A 17,777-nucleotide genomic window follows, 5' to 3' on the forward strand; every position below is an offset into this window, starting at 1 on the left:
AAGTCAAACACACCCTTTGGTTATTCATTTGACGGACAACCTTTCTTTTTTTTTTAAATGTATTGTTCTATTTAAGATTCAAAATAAAATATTCAGAAACTACCAGATTACAATTGTAATCAGTTTGATATGGATTTCATGTGTTTAAAAAAATAAAATTATTTTGTCGTTTTCAATACGCAGTAAGGAATTATTGCGTAAAAAATATTTATCGAAGATCTGTTGTTGGTGTTTTATTTTGTGATAAGTGTATGCATATTCTATATATTTTCTAATTGTAAATTTGAATAGTCTCACTGTATCTATATCTTTATCATGAAACACTTTAAGATTGCGTGTTTTGAAGATGCATAATCTAGCTACACTCAGAAAAAAGTTCAAAAAATATGTGTTCACAATCTTTGAACGACCAAGGTACCCAAATATCATCAGTTCCTCATAATTTATCAAATTCACAACATCAGGGGGATAATCAATAAAAATGTTGTGTAACATATCTTTCAGAAAGTTATGCATCGGGGTCAACTTCGGACATAAGGTAAACAGGTGTAACAAGTTTTCTGTATATAGGCCGCACGCTTTGCATGTGTCTCTGTCCACTTGACCAAATTTAAACAACTTTTCTAAGGTAAAAATAGCCCTGTGTACAATCCTATAGTTCAGACAATGACAGTCAGGAGATAGACCATTCTGATTGGTTACTGAATATAATTTAGTAAAATTGATCGACGGATATTTCTCCGCCCAATGCTTTTCAGCTGTGGGCGTTTCAAACATTTCTGACAGTAAGAGTTTGTAAAAAAATTTTGTAACTGCCCCTAGAAAGGGAACTTCTCTGGCGTTTTCTAGACAAATACGTAACTTCGGAATACTCTCGGTATTTAACGGGTTTATGGATTTCAGTAAAACTTTCCACGTTTCAGGAATACATCTTAAAATCTTGCCGTATGCAATTTTTATTTCGTGTGGCTTTTCGTCAGGAAAATTTTGTTGGATTATTTCTACAATCGAACCGGAAGTAAAAAAAAACGGGAATAAATTCATAACAGATGTCTTTTATCTGGATCAAACATGAGTGAATTAATTTTTCGAAAAGAAGCATTTTACCGTTTAGCTTTTATTTGGATTACAAAAAATAGGATTATCGTACACATGTTGAATTTCAATTTCAAATTTTAGCTTGGATTTTATTCTATAATAGGCATTAAACATTTCTTTATAATAAAGTGGTAAGTGTTTTAGATGTTTGGAATTTAAATACGTGAACACAATATTTTGTTTTAAATCCATATTTTCAATTTTATTTATGAAATAATCAAGCGCACTTTTCCAAATTGATTGACAATTCGGGTCAAGATATTTTCTAAGGAATTTTAATCTAAAAGCTTGCATTTTTTGAAAAATATCTGGAATATTCAAACCTCCTGCTAATTTTTCGCCAATTATTGTTTGATACTTTACAAGATGAGATTTATGCTGCCAAAGAAATTTTAAAACTATTAATCGATTTTCGTTTTTTACGTTTTCTGGTAGCGGACATACTGTTAAAGTATAATAAAATCTAGACATTATAAGTGAAGTAAGAACAACTGCTCTACCAGGTAGTGTTAGATCTCTTTTATTCCAAAAAAATAAAATTGTTTTTATTTTTTTAATTTTATCTTTCCATTTCAATAATTCGCATCACTGTTTATCTTTACCAACATAATACCTAGAACTTTAGTTACAGTTTTACAACGTTGAATTTGTAAAAGAGGGACGAAAGATACCAGAGGGACATTCAAACTCATAAATCTAAAACAAACTGACAACGCCATGGCCAAAAATAAAAAGACAAACAGACAAATAATAGTACAGATGACACAACATAGAAAACTAAAGACTAAGCAACACGAACCCCAACAAAAACTGGGGGTGATCTCAGGTGCTTCGGAAAGGGTAAGCAGATCCTGATCCACATGTGCCACCCGTCGTGTTGCTTATGTTATTACAAATCCGGTAAATAGTCTAATTCGGTAAGTCACATTCGTGAAAAGGGAAGGGTATTGTAGTTACGACATAAGGAACATATCCGATATCATCTGTGAAACGGTTATTCCATAATGGTCAACCGACTCGTGATGGTGTCCGTAAAATTTACGAAGGGATGATTTCAACTTCACCATTTGGAACTCTTGGCTTAATAGCTTCCTTGTGAGCAGCAATCCTCTATCAAGGAAATCATGATGTAATGTATTTAGTTCTTGATCATTTATGCTACCAGAACCTAAGCATAAAATTTCAGATTTTTGTTTATTAATTTTAGCACCTGACGCCTCACTATATAGATTCAAAATTTTAAATGTTTCTTTTATAGAACTTTTGTCAGCAGTAAAAATATTCGTATCATCTGCATGTTGAAAAATTTTTGCCTCTTTATTTGAATTCGGAATAACAACACCTTAAATATTTTTATTCTTTATTATGGTCTGCCCTAATGGTCCCGCAACTAAAAAGTAAAGGAGAGCAGAAACGGGACATCCTTGTTTTATTGAATTATTTAGTTTAACATATTTTGTTAAGAAGCCATTACATTTTACGCTACTGTTTACATTTTTATAAAATATTTTTATCCACTGAATGAATTTTGGACCAAAGCCAATTTTTTCTAAAACTAAATATAAATAATCATGATCAACTTTGTCAAAAGCCTTTTCCTGGTCAACTTTTATAAGAAAAGCTTCTAAATCATCGTTTTCAATAATTTCAATTAAATCTCGAATGCTTGCAGTTGTATCTGCAATATCTCGTCCAGGAATACAACACGTTTGATAAATAGAAATCAATTTCAGCAAAACAAATTTTAGTCTGTTGGACATTATTCTAGCCATTATTTTATAATCCACACATAATAATGAAATGGGTCTAAAGTTTTTTACCATATTTTTGTCCCCTTTATTTTTATAGACTAAAGTAATTATGCCGTGTCGTATAGATCTTGTCATAAGTTTTTCATCTTCAATGACTTTAAAATTTTTTTTAAATATTCCTCCGAACGAATGGAAGAAATGACAAAAGAATTCAACAGTTAGTCCATCGGGACCCGGAGATTTATTTTTAGACATACTAAATAAAGCGGCTTTTATGTCATCTAAACTAAATTCCGCTTCTAAATTTTCCATATCATCTTCAGAAACTTTTTCCGAAATAAAATTTAAAATTTCATTTGCTTTATCTTTGTTTATTGATGTACAAGAGTATAAATCTTTATAAAATTTATGAACTTCATCAAGAATTGCCTCCGTAGATGTGACTATATTATTATCACTATTTTTTAATTCTTTTATAACATTACAGTTTTGTTTATATTTTTCAAGCTGTAAAAATATTTAGAGTTCTTGTCACCATCTATTGCCCAATGGGCTTTAGAACGCAAAATCGCGCCTTTACAAATGTTTTCTTCATGACATTTTAATTTCAATTTAATTTCCTCAAATTTATTCAAATCAACAATTTCATTATTAGCTACGGCTAATGAAATTTTTTCAAATTCTCTTTGAATTTTAAAATATTCCGATTTTTCGGCACGGGATTTATCTTGCGCAATAACTTTTGCTAGTTGTTTTATTTTATATTTTAAATTATCATACCAAACCAAAGGTTCTTCCTCATAAAAAGGACATTGTTTTTCAGTTTCAATTAATTTATTAATTTTATTCACAAACTCTTCGTCATCTAACAATTCATTATTAAATATCCATAAACCCGGGCCTCTCTCAATTTCATTAAAATCTATATTCAGATTTACAAAAGAATGATCGCTGAACGCATTATGTTTATAATAAACGTTCTTTACAAATACAGAAAAGGACTTTGGAATAAATATAAAATCCAATCTACTCTGAATTAGATTATTTTGTACAACTCGACGCCAAGAGAATATTCGTGACGTTGGATTTCTTGCTCGCCATATGTCATAGATATTAAAATTTTCGCACAACTGATTAATTGACTTGTATGATTTGTCTTCTGTGTGTTGTGTTTTTCCGCACCTGTCAAGTTTTGACATAGATGTGTTCATATCACACAACAAAATAATATTTTCTGTGTTTATCAATTTTCCACTCAAGTTTTCGAAAAATGTAGTTCTCTCAAGAACCGAATTAGGTGCATAACAATTAACAATATTTATTAATTTTTCATCTTGTTGTAATTGAATATGTACACATCTACCGTCAAAACTTTGTATATAATTTACTTCATGTTCAGCCTTTTTACTTATCAAAAAGGCAGCACCTTGTCTATGTGTTTCAGCACACGAGTAAAATATTTTACCATTCCAAAACTTAGAAAAACTAGTAACTACGTCATCTGACCAAAACGTTTCTTGGATAGCTACAACATTATAATAATTTTCCGAACAAAAAGAACAAAACTTTTGGAATTTTGTCTGATCCCTCAAACCATTAGCATTTATAGATACAATATTAACCAGCTGTACAAAAAGTAAGAAAGAAAGTAACTTTATATCTATGAACTTGAACTTGATACTTTATTCCGGGGTTCCCTCCTAAATTTTTTAAGCAAATCTGAAGTAAATTTTGGAGATGTAACTAAACGCTTCCTCCTAATTTTACTCATATTCGCAGCCAATTCCTCGTCGGTCATTTCAATATCAACTACCTTAGATTCATCAACTCCTGTATTTTTACCAACAGAATCAGTCAAATTAGGCCCACGAGGAACTGGCTGTGGCTCTAATTTTGATGGGCTAGACCCCCCTTTTTTATGAATTTTATTATCAACAATTACTGTCTCTTGTTTGTTTGAATATTCAATATCAGTCATCAAATCTAGTACATCATTGTCAACACCAGACGTTTGTTGTTCATTGGAATCTGTAACAGCATTGTCATTTTTAGCGTTTTCATTGAAATGTTCATCTTTGTCATCATTGTCAACATCACTTTCCTCCATGGTATCATCGTCACCGTCAGTTTTCTCCGTGTTATCATCGTCAACATCACTTTGCTCCATGTTATCATCATCACCATTGACTCCATCCGTGTGCTCGTCTTCAGCTTCATTCTCGTTCATATCATCATTTTCTTGATGTTCAGTGTTTGTTTCATGTTCAGGAATGTCAGAATTTGTTTCATTTTCTGGATTGTTAGCATTTATATCATTTTCTGTGTTATCATTATTTGTTTTATTTTCATTTGTTTCATTTCTATCCCTGTTCCAAACCGGCTCACACCGACAGTATGATAACACTTTATGACATGTTTCACACGGTGGAGTTTGACAAGCTCTTGCTAGATGTCCGAAGCGTTTACACTTATAGCAAATATTATCAGGACAGTTTGCATAAACATGACTTGTCTCAAAACACTGGGTACAGACTCTCTTTTGTTCGTCATGAACTACTCTTATATATTCAAATGAGCTCACACTAGTTGATAGCTTCAATGTATATGGTAAACTTTGTCGTTCAGGGGAAAATCTAACTACTACATACCGTGTACCATTAGCGACGTCAGTACCAGGATACATTTTCCGCTTAATGGGCGACTTGAGTGTTACACCAAACTCCTGCAATTTCTCTCGTATTTCAGAGTCGGGCACATAGTGTGACACGTTGAAAAAAACTGACAACTTTATCACGCGAAAAAATAGCTCTGGGTTTAAAATTTGAGTCCTTCACCTTAAAACCTGTATCCACAATCAAATCTAAAGCATCTTTATTAGACAACGTAAGTTCATAACTATTACCACTTTTTGGAACACATGCAAGGACTGTTCCCTCACCAACTTCTTTTGCCACATTAGCGATGACATCGACAGCTTTTATAGTCCGGTTGTCACCTACATCTACTAACACAGTTTTTTCCTTGATGGAACGACCATCCCCTCCTTCCACCAGACATGGTGAAGGGAGGTTTGAAAGTCTTAATAAGTGTCAAAAATGCACAAAATATGGCCACAAATAGTTCTACTAGAACAATATATGAAATAATATTGACTAACCATCAACGGATGGCTAGTCACACAACACAACTTATCAGATTTTTTTCTGGTTTAGAAGGCACGTCTTCGTTATCCAAATCCAAATCCGGAAGTCCACATGTCAAACTGTAGAATATTAAGGTAGTGATGTTTTTACCTTGTCATATTGTCATATACTGTATACACCATAAGGATGAATTATATTGACCAATTAATTATATATCATTTAAAATCCCCAGTTTGTTTTACCACTAGTCAATTACTAGAACATATCCATAAAAATGTCTTTCAATAGATCGAAAATATGCATAAACTCTTAACAGAACATATCCATAACATAGTCCTCCACCCGAACTGCTATACTATTACACATTTATAAGTCTTTTTGTTGATAACCGTAGGTCTGTCAGTAACAAGATGAGAATAAAACCCTATTTTCTGCTGGCAAAAATTATGCCACGTCCCTTGGTGGGCTCGAACCACCAACCTTTCGGTTAACAGCCGAACGCGCTAACCAATTGCGCCACAGAGAATCGCATTTCAAACTGTAGAATAATAAGGTAGTGATGTTTTTACCTTGTCATATTGTCATATACTGTATACACAATAAGGATGAATTATATTGACCAATTAATTATAACGGTCTAATCTACACTATCTTATACATATATTGATGTTGTCACATGCAATGCACTCGATCTTCAAAAATTCGACTGCGTTCTTTAGCCTTTCATTATTCATTTAAAATCCCCAGTTTGTTTTACCACTAGTCAATTACTAGAACATATCCATAAAAATGTCTTTCAATAGATCGAAAATATGCATAAACTCTTAACAGAACATATCCATAACATAGTCCTCCACCAGAACTGCTATACTATTACACATTTATAAGTCTTTTTGTTGATAACCTTAGGTCTGTCAGTAACAAGATGAGAATAAAACCCTATTTTCTGCTGGTAAAAATTATGCCACGTCCCTGGGTGGGCTCGAACCACCAACCTTTCGGTTAACAGCCGAACGCGCTAACCAATTGCGCCACAGAGACTCACATGTCAAACTGTAGAATATTAAGGTAGTGATGTTTTTACCTTGTCATATTGTCATATACTGTATACACCATAAGGATGAATTATATTGACCAATTAATTATAACGGTCTAATCTACACTATCTTATACATATATTGATGTTGTCACATGCAATGCACTCGATCCTCAAAAATTCGACTGCGTTCATTAGCCTTTCATTATTCATTTAAAATCCCCAGTTTGTTTTACCACTAGTCAATTACTTGAACATATCCATAAAAATGTCTTTCAATAGATCGAAAATATGCATAAACTCTTAACAGAACATATCCATAACATAGTCCTCCACCAGAACTGCTATACTATTACACATTTATAAGTGTTTTTGTCGATAACCTTAGGTCTGTCAGTAACAAGATGAGAATAAAACCCTATTTTCTGCTGGCAAAAATTATGCCACGTCCCTGGGTGGGCTCGAACTACCAACCATTCGGTTAACAGCCGAACGCGCTAACCAATTGCGCCACAGAGACTCGCATGTCAAACTGTAGAATATTAAGGTAGTGATAATTTTACCTTGTCATATTGTCATATACTGTATACACCATAAGGATGAATTATATTGACCAATTAATTATAACGGTCTAATCTACACTATCTTATACATATATTGATGTTGTCACATGCAATGCACTCGATCTTCAAAAATTCGACTGCGTTCATTAGCCTTTCATTATTCATTTAAAATCCCCAGTTTGTTTTACCACTAGTCAATTACTAGAACATATCCATAAAAATGTCTTTCAATAGATCGAAAATATGCATAAACTCTTAACAGAACATATCCATAGCATAGTCCTCCACCAGAACTGCTATACTATTACACATGTATAAGTCTTTTTGTTGATAACCTTAGGTCTGTCAGTAACAAGATGAGAATAAAACCCTATTTTCTGCTGGCAAAAATTATGCCACGTCCCTGGGTGGGCTCGAACCACCAACCTTTCGGTTAACAGCCGAACCCGCTTTTTTTATCATTATTAAAATTGTTTATTATATATTTACATACTGTCACCATGAGACATCCCTCATTGGTGAGAATTTTTCTATATACAGAGTTGTTAGTAGTTATCCTCCTACATTAGTAAAAATAAAATACATCTAGATGATCTACGTTTAAAAAAGTTAAAAAATATATAACATATATGTCCCCATTTATTTTATGTTGATTCATTTTTCAAAATAATTGACGGTGGACAAATTCAATACAAGTTATATATTGAAAGCGAGACAACTCCAAAATATTTTCAAAAGTCGAACACACCTAAGTGCGATCGATAATTTTACATTGGAATGTGATCTTTTGTTCTAACAATCAATCAAATTGAAGTAACTGTCTAGACAAACAAAACTATGTTGTCATTTTGAATATCCAATAAAGTGTTATTGTTTAAAAAATATTTGTAAAATAATTGTCTTTTTTGTGTCTTTTTATAATACATGTATGCGTATTCAATGTATTTTTTAATTGTGTACTTGAATAGACGAAGTGCATCTATGTCTTTGTCATGAAAAACTTTTAAATTTCGTGTTTTGAATATGCAAAGTCGGGCTACACTGAGGAAAAAAATTAAAAAGTAAGTATTAATAACTTGTGAACGTTTCAAAAACCCAAGTAAAAATAACTGTTCATAATCAATGGAATTAACCATATCAGGCGGGTAAGTGATAAAAATATTGTGTAATATGTCTTTCAGGTAATCATGAAGTGGTTTGAACTTTTGACAATGTACAAACAGGTGACTAAGATTTTCTATACCCTGGCCGCACGTTTTGCATGTGCCAGTATCTGCCTGACCTATTCTGACCAACTTTTCAATTGTAAAAATAGCTCGATGGACAATCCTATAGTTTAAACAATGACAATCAGGAGGTAAACAACTCTGATTGACAACCAAATAAAGACTTTTGAAATTGAGAGACGGATATTGCTCCGCCCAATGCTTTTCAGCAGAGGGCGTTTCAAGAAATTTTGACAGAAGAAGGCTGTAAAATAATTTCGTCACAGCACTTCTAAGGTGAATTTCTCTGTCGTTATCTAAACAAATTTTAACAATCGGAGTAATCCCAACATTCAGAGGATTTTCGGATTTTAATAGTTCTTTCCACTCTTCAGGAATACATCGTATGATTTTTTCGAAAGCTGTTTTTATTTGTTCTGTTTTTTCATCAGGAAATTTTTGTTTTATTATTTCATCTATTGAATTCGATGTGAAGAAACCCGGCATAAATTCATAGCAAATGTCTTTTATCCGTATCAAGCCTGTTTGAATGATTTTTTCAAACAGAAGCATTTTACCGTTGCATGTTATATTTGGATTACAAAACAGCGGATTATTATATACATATTGCACTTGAAAATCGATTTTGAAATTGGATTTTCTTTTATAATACGCGTTTATCATTTCTTGATAAGAAAGCGGTAAGTGTTTAATCTGTTTTGAATTTAAATGCGTATAAACAATATCTTGTTTTAAATCCATATTATCGATTTTAGTGATAAAGTAATCAAACGCACCTTTCCAAATTGATTGACATTCAGGATCAAAATATGTTTTAAGAAATTTTAATCTAAAGGCTTGCATTTTTAGAAAAATATCAGGAATGTTTAATCCACCTTCCAGTTTTGTACCTACTACACTTTGATATCTTACTAAATGTGATTTATTTTGCCAAAGAAACTTTATAACAATTAGACGGATTTCATTTTTAACTTTTTCCGGCAATGGACATACAGTTACAGTATAATATAACTTCGACATTATAAGGGAAGTTAAAACTGTAGCTCGACCTGGTAAAGTTAAATCTCTTTTATTCCAAAAGAATAAAATTATTTTTATCTTTTTTATTTTATCTTTCCAGTTAAGAAGTTCACATAACTCTTTATCCTTTCCAACATATATGCCTCTAAAACTTTTGTTACATTTTCACATTTTTGTATTTGTAATTTATCTAACTCTGAATCAGTATACTGCCAGAACCTAAACTCATAATTTCAGATTTTTGTCTATTAATTTTAGCTCCAAAAGCCTCACTGTACAAATTAAGAACTTTGAAAGTTTCATTTACAGATTTTTTATTTGAAGTAAAAATATTTGTGTCATCTGCGTGTTGAAATATTTAGCATTTACATTTGACTTTGGGATATTAACACTCTGAATATTTTCATTTTTAATTATAGCTTGACCTAATGGTTCTGCCACCAACACATAGAGGAGAGCAGAAACTGGACACCCTTGTTTTATTGAATTATTAAGTTTAACATACTTTGTAAGGAAACCATTACATTTTACACTGCTGTTTACATTGTTATAAAAAATTTTAATCCACTGCATAAATTTAGGACCAAAACCAAATTTTTCTAAAACTAGAAATAGATAGTCATGGTCAACTTTATCAAAAGCTTTTTCCTGGTCAACTTTTATAAGATAGGCTTCTAAATTATCATTTTCAATTATTTCAATTAGATCTCTTATACTTGATGTAGTGTCTGCAATGTCACGGCCTAATATGCAACATGTTTGAAAACTAGACACTAGTTTCAGCAGAACAACTTTTAATCTATTGGACATTATTCTAGCAATTATTTTGTAATCTACACAAAACAGGGATATCGGTCTAAAATTTTTTAATAAATTTTTATCCCCTTTGTTTTTATAAACTAAGTTTATTATACCATGCCGCATGGATCTTGTTAGTATATGTTCTTCTTCTATATCTTTAAAAATTTTAAGAAAAATCTCACCAAACAAATGAAAAAATTTACAAAAGAATTCAACTGTTAATCCATCAGGACCCGGAGATTTATTTTTTGACATGCCAAATAATGACGATTTAATTTGATGTAGAGTTAAATCGGTTTCTAAATTTTCACTGTCTTCATCAGAAACTTTTTCAGAAATATATTCTAAAATTTCTTTTGCCTTATCTTTATTTATTACTGTACTAGAGTATAACTCTTTATAAAATTTATGTATTTCTTCTAAAATTTCATCTGTAGTTTTTAAAATTTTGCCCTCGGTTGTTTTTAATTCTTTTATAGCGTTACTATTTTGTTTATATTTTTCAAGTTGCAAAAAATATTTAGAACTTTTATCACCGTCTATAGCCCATTGGGCCTTTGAGCGCAAAATTGCACCTTTACAAATTTTATCTTCATAAGTTTTAAGTTTTCGTTTCATTTCTTCGAACTTATTTACATCAAAATTTACATTATTTACCGCCATAGACGATAATTTTTCGTATTCATTTTGAAGCTTAAAATATTCTGACTTTTCAATACGCGATTTATTTTGCGCATAGGATTTTGATAATTGTTTTATTTTAAATTTTAAATTGTCATACCAAATAAGCGGCTCATCATCAAAAAGTCTACAACTTTTTTCTTTTTCAATTAATCGTGAATTTTTTTTAACATAATCCTCGTCATGTAATAACAAATTATTAAATATCCATAACCCTGGGCCTCTCTCAATTTCAGTAAAATCTATATTTAGATTGACAAAAGAGTGGTCACTGAAAGTATTATGTTTATAATACACGTTTTTGACGAATTGTGAATATGCTTTCGGAATAAAAATGTGGTCAATTCTACTTTGAATTAGGACATTTTGAACGATACGACGCCAAGAGAAGGTTCGTGCATTTTGATTTCTCGCTCGCCATACATCATACAAATTAAACATGTCACACATGTTTGTGAGTTCTTTGTATGCTTTATCTTGAGTGTGTACATGTTTTACCACAACGATCAAGATTTGACAGAGATGTATTCATATCACCTAGTAAAATTATATTTTCTGAATTCGGCATTTTAGAAGCAAGTTTCTCAAAAAACTTATTTTTTTCTTGCATAATGTTTGGAACATAGCAATTAATTATATCAATGGTTTTATCATCCTGTTTAAAGGAAATATGGATACATCTACCGTCAAAACTTTGAATTTCGGACACTTGATTTTGTACTCTTTTGCTTACCAAAAAAGCAACACCTTGTCTCAGGTTTACACCATTACAAAAATATATTTTTCCTTCCCAAAATTTTTCAATATTTGGAATAATACCATCATCCCAAAAGGTTTCTTGGATACCAACAATATCAAAATAATTTTCTGAACAATATTTTGTAAAATTCTGAAACTTTGTTACATCTCTGAGACCATTAGCATTTATGCTAACAATATTTACCATCAACAAGAAAAATAAACAATAAAGGTGTGTACCTATGAACTTGAACTTGGTTGACTAGTGGAGAGTTTAGACTTAGGATTAGACTTCATCTTCTTAATGTCCTCAGGGGTGAGGTTAGGGCTAGTAACTAAACGACGCCTTCTTTTTTAACCCATACTACGAGCCAGTTCCTCATCAGTAATTTCCATTTCTGATTCACTGGCAATCGAAGACTCTACATTTTTGTCATGATCACAATTAACCATGTCAACATTTGACTCATGAGAAACTGACTCGTTCACTTTTTTGGACCCCCCTTTTTTATGCAAAATAATAATTTCATTGTCAATTAAATTGTCTTTTGAATGTTCATGTACTGTCATAACTTCAGTGTGTTCATCATCATCGTCAGGAGTATTGTTACTGGAATCAGTGTTAGGATTTTCATATAGGTTTAGTTCATCTTGGGCAGTATTAACATCAGAATTTTCTTTTACATCTGTCGAATCATCACGGTCATCTAAATTTAGCGCATCATCTACATCATCTACATCATCACGATCATCATTCTTAACCTCTTCATCTTCTTCCATTTGTTCATCATTAGTTGCATTATCATTTTCGACATTAGAGTCTTCAGCATTAGAGTAATTTTGGGGTTCAGTATCAGGACGATCATAACCCCATACAGGTTCACAAATACAGCTGGCTGGATATCGCTGACACTTATCACAGCGTGGTTTCGGACAATTGCGAGCCAAATGACCACTATCTTTGCAACGATAACACATATTGTCAGGGCAGTTAATATAAACATGGCCGGATTCGAAGCATTTCAAGCAGACTCTTTTCTGATTGTCATGTAATACTCTTATGTATTCGTGCGAATTGACACCTGTAGAAAATTTCATACTGTACGGTAGACTTTGACGAAATTCTGGGAACCTTACTACCACGTACCTTGTACCATCTGCAATGGTCGTGCCAGGATGCATTCGGCGTTTAATAGGCGATATTAGTTCGGCACCGAAATCCTCAACTTTTTTGGTAATTTCTTCATCCGTCACATAATATGACACATTAAGGAAGCTCACCATTTTTTGCTTTGAAAATACAGCGTTTGGCTTAAATTTCACATTGTTAACTTTGAACCCCGTGTCGCATAACAAATCAACAGCTTCTAATTCTTTAAGTGTTATTTCATACACGTTTCCGCTTTTAGGTACACAAGCCTCCACTACACCTTCACCAACTTCTGCTTCTACACTATTTATAACCGACAAGGCCGAAACATTTTTATTGTCCCCAACATCAACAACGACAGTCTGTTCCTTCACAGTTCTATTCGCCCCCCTTTCACCAGGCATGGTGAAGGGAGGTTACAAAAACACTTTAAAATGTCTGAAATATGGAAAATAATTCACGATTCTCAAATGTAATGTCACTGGGAGTATTCACTTACACCTTAAGCCATGGATGGCTCGTCCAAAGACGAGAAAAATTTCGATTGAAACTCAGCTTTGAAAATTACGTCCTTCTTGCTGAATGTCCAAACCGGAGGTCCACACATTTATAAGTCTTTTTGTTGATAACCTTAGGTCTGTCAGTAACAAGATGAGAATAAAACCCTATTTTCTGCTGGCAAAAATTATGCCACGTTCCTGGGTGGGCTCAAACCACCAACCTTTCGATTAACAGCCGAACGCGCTAACCAATTGCGCCACAGAGACTCGCATGTCAAACTGTAGAATGTTAAGGTAGTGATGTTTTTACCTTGTCATATTGTCATATACTGTATACACCATAAGGATGAATTATATTGACCAATTAATTATAACGGTCTAATCTACACTATCTTATACATATATTGATGTTGTCACATGCAATGCACTCGATCTTCAAAAATTCGACTGCGTTCATTAGCCTTTCATTATTCATTTAAAATCCCCAGTTTGTTTTACCACTAGTCAATTACTAGAACATATCCATAAAAATGTCTTTCAATAGATCGAAAATATGCATAAACTCTTAACAGAACATATCCATAACATAGTCCTCCACCAGAACTGCTATACTATTACACATTTATAAGTGTTTTTGTTGATAACCTTAGGTCTGTCAGTAACAAGATGAGAATAAAACCCTATTTTCTGCTGGCAAAAATTATGCCACGTCCCTGGGTGGGCTCGAACCACCAACCTTTCGGTTAACAGCCGAACGCGCTAACCAATTGCGCCACAGAGACTCGCATGTCATACTGTAGAATATCAAGGTAGTGATGTTTTTACCTTGTCATATTGTCATATACTGTATACACCATAAGGATGAATTATATTGACCAATTAATTATAACGGTCTAATCTACACTATCTTACACATATATTGATGTTGTCACATGCAATGCACTCGATCTTCAAAAATTCGACTGCGTTCATTAGCCTTTCATTATTCATTTAAAATCCCCAGTTTGTTTTACCACTAGTCAATTACTAGAACATATCCATAAAAATGTCTTTCAATAGATCGAAAATATGCATAAACTCTTAACAGAACATATCCATAACATAGTCCTCCACCAGAACTGCTATACTATTACACATTTATAAGTCTTTTTGTTGATAACCTTAGGTCTGTCAGTAACAAGATGAGAATAAAACCCTATTTTCTGCTGGCAAAAATTATGCCACGTCCCTGGGTGGGCTCGAATCACCAACCTTTCGGTTAACAGCCGAACGCGGTAACCAATTGCGCCACAGAGACTCGCATGTCAAACTGTAGAATACTAAGGTAGTGATGTTTTTACCTTGTCATATTGTCATATACTGTATACACCATAAGGATGAACTATATTGACCAATTAATTATAACGGTCTAATCTACACTATCTTATACATATATTGATGTTGTCACATGCAATGCACTCGATCTTCAAAAATTCGACTGCGTTCATTAGCCTTTCATTATTCATTTAAAATCCCGAGTTTGTTTTACCACTAGTCAATTACTAGAACATATCCATAAAAATGTCTTTCAATAGATCGAAAACATGCATAAACTCTTAACAGAACATATCCATAACATAGTCCTCCACCAGAACTGCTATACTATTACACATTTATAAGTCTTTTTGTTGATAACCTTAGGTCTGTCAGTAACAAGATGAGAATAAAACCCTATTTTCTGCTGGCAAAAATTATGCCACGTCCCTGGGTGGCCTCGAACCACCAACCTCTCGGTTAACAGCCGAACGCGCTAAACAATTGCGCCACAGAGACTCGCATGTCAAACTGTAGAATATTAAGGTAGTGATGGTTTTACCTTGTCATATTGTCATATACTGTATACACCATAAGGATGAATTATATTGACCAATTAATTATAACGGTCTAATCTACACTATCTTATACATATATTGATGTTGTCACATGCAATGCACTCGATCTTCAAAAATTCGACTGCGTTCATTAGCCTTTCATTATTCATTTAAAATCCCCAGTTTGTTTTACCACTTGTCAATTACTAGAACATATCCATAAAAATGTCTTTCAATAGATCGAAAATATGCATAAACTCTTAACAGAACATATCCATAACATAGTCCTCCACCAGAACTGCTATACTATTACACATGTATAAGTCGTTTTGTTGATAACCTTAGGTCTGTCAGTAACAAGATGAGAATAAAACCCTATTTTCTGCTGGCAAAAATTATGCCACGTCCCTGGGTGGGCTCGAACCACCAACCTTTCGGTTAACAGCCGAACGCGCTTTTTTTTTTATCTATATTAAAATAAATCATCAGATATAGTACATGTTAAAACTGATAAAACTAATCAAATATAAACAACATTAATCAATATGCATACAGTAATAGAAACAATGAGGTTTATCGTCTATATATCATACATTTACAAATCAAATACTAAGACATCATCTGTTTCTTGTACAATTGGATTGTCTTTTAGAAAGTTCTTTTCAAAAACATTGCTCTTGTTATTTTGCTGACATAGATATACATAAAAATATGTTACATAATGTTTGAATGTATATTGGAACAGTTTGATCAAATTTACATTTTTGTGTCCATTTTTCATTAAATTTCTTCTCCGAAAGATACAGAACCTAGCTACTGACAATACAAAATTTAAGAAAAGGTCATTCACACCTTTCATTTTCCATCTGAGTCCATTTAATAATAACATTTCACTCTGTACTAAACTTATTTTATCAGAGTCACAATGTTCAAATATTTTACATAGTAAAGTAGACAAATAATCATGAAAGTCTTCTTGTTCATCACATTTTATAAATATATGCATAATATCTTCATTTTCTTTATTACATACATCACACAATTCAGAATCTGACAGCCCAATTTTCTTTAATTTCACATTAGTAAAGACACAGTTATGTATTATTTTATAATCCAACTCTATCATTTTTGAAGGCTTCCAAAACACATAGACATGTTTCCAAATTTTACACAATTCTGTTTCATCTAAAGCATATAATTTTTTCCATATAATTGGCCCAATAGGCTCTTCAATTATGTCTTCTAACAAACATTGATATAACTTTTTCACATTACAAGATTTCAAGTCACAAGGTATATTTTTTATCAATACAGATATATCTATTGTTCTATCCATATTTCTATGGTGTACATTAGTGTCAATAGTATTCTTCCATTCCTCTGGTATAATAGATAATAAACAATGATACCTATCAATTACATATTGAATATTTACATAATCACATACATTATCAATCATATCTACAATTGCATTTTTTGGTAAAAACCCAGTCTTAACCTCATAGCAAATATCTTTGATAGTCACAATACCAGCTTTTATGAAATCATACCAAATAATAGTTTTATCATCTAAAACAATTTTTGGATTACAGAACAAAGGTTGATCATATATATTTTCAACAGTTAACTGAAAATCTAACTTACATCCTAGGGAGTACAAAGCTTGAAACATTTCTCGATAAACCATAGGAATACATTTTAATTCACAATTTGGTATTTTTGTATATAATATTTCTAATCCTAATTGCATGCCATATATTTTGGATACAAAATATTTGAATGTATCTTTCCATAACACATGATACTGATCATCAATTAGTCTACCTATATATTTCAATCTAAATGCATACATTTTACATTTAATATCAGACAACTGTAATCCACCTTTAACTTTTTCATCAACTATAGAGCTATATTTAACTAAATGGGATCTATTATCCCATATAAAATTGACACATAATCTTTTTATTTCTACATATGCCCACTCTGGCATAGATGTAACAAATAATGCGTACCAAAATCTTGACAACATTAATGTATTTACAACAGTGACTCTACCTTGTAAAGTAAGTTGTCTCTGTAACCACATGTTCAAAAGACTTCTTACTTTCTTTATTTTATTTTTCCAATTCATGTCATCACACAGTGATTTGTTAGGACCAACATAAACCCCAAGTAACTGAATATCATCTTTACAAATTTGTAAGCCAAATTGCTCTT

The 17,777-nt window shown here is 32.3% G+C and overlaps 1 protein-coding gene and 2 non-coding genes across 3 annotated transcripts in view; all 3 read right to left on the bottom strand.

Annotated features, from left to right (window-relative positions):
• LOC127738489 (prostatic spermine-binding protein-like) overlaps window positions 1-5,076 on the bottom strand; it is a 12,011-nt gene extending 6,935 nt beyond the window's left edge. Inside the window, exon 1 of the mRNA XM_052249777.1 lies at window positions 4,840-5,076. Within this exon, the coding sequence (XP_052105737.1) occupies window positions 4,840-5,076 (237 nt within the window). The remainder of the gene's footprint in view (window positions 1-4,839) is intronic.
• Window positions 5,077-6,959: 1,883 nt separating this feature from the next.
• Window positions 6,960-7,033, bottom strand: Trnan-guu (transfer RNA asparagine (anticodon GUU)). The gene has a single exon. It is a non-coding gene; the product is annotated as a tRNA-Asn (tRNA).
• Window positions 7,034-14,415: 7,382 nt separating this feature from the next.
• Trnan-guu (transfer RNA asparagine (anticodon GUU)) lies at window positions 14,416-14,489 on the bottom strand. The gene has a single exon. It is a non-coding gene; the product is annotated as a tRNA-Asn (tRNA).
• Between the last annotated feature and the right edge of the window lie 3,288 nt (window positions 14,490-17,777).

The sequence above is a fragment of the Mytilus californianus genome, unplaced genomic scaffold (assembly GCF_021869535.1).
Source record: "Mytilus californianus isolate M0D057914Y unplaced genomic scaffold, xbMytCali1.0.p SCAF_1, whole genome shotgun sequence".
NCBI lineage: Eukaryota > Metazoa > Mollusca > Bivalvia > Mytilida > Mytilidae > Mytilus > Mytilus californianus.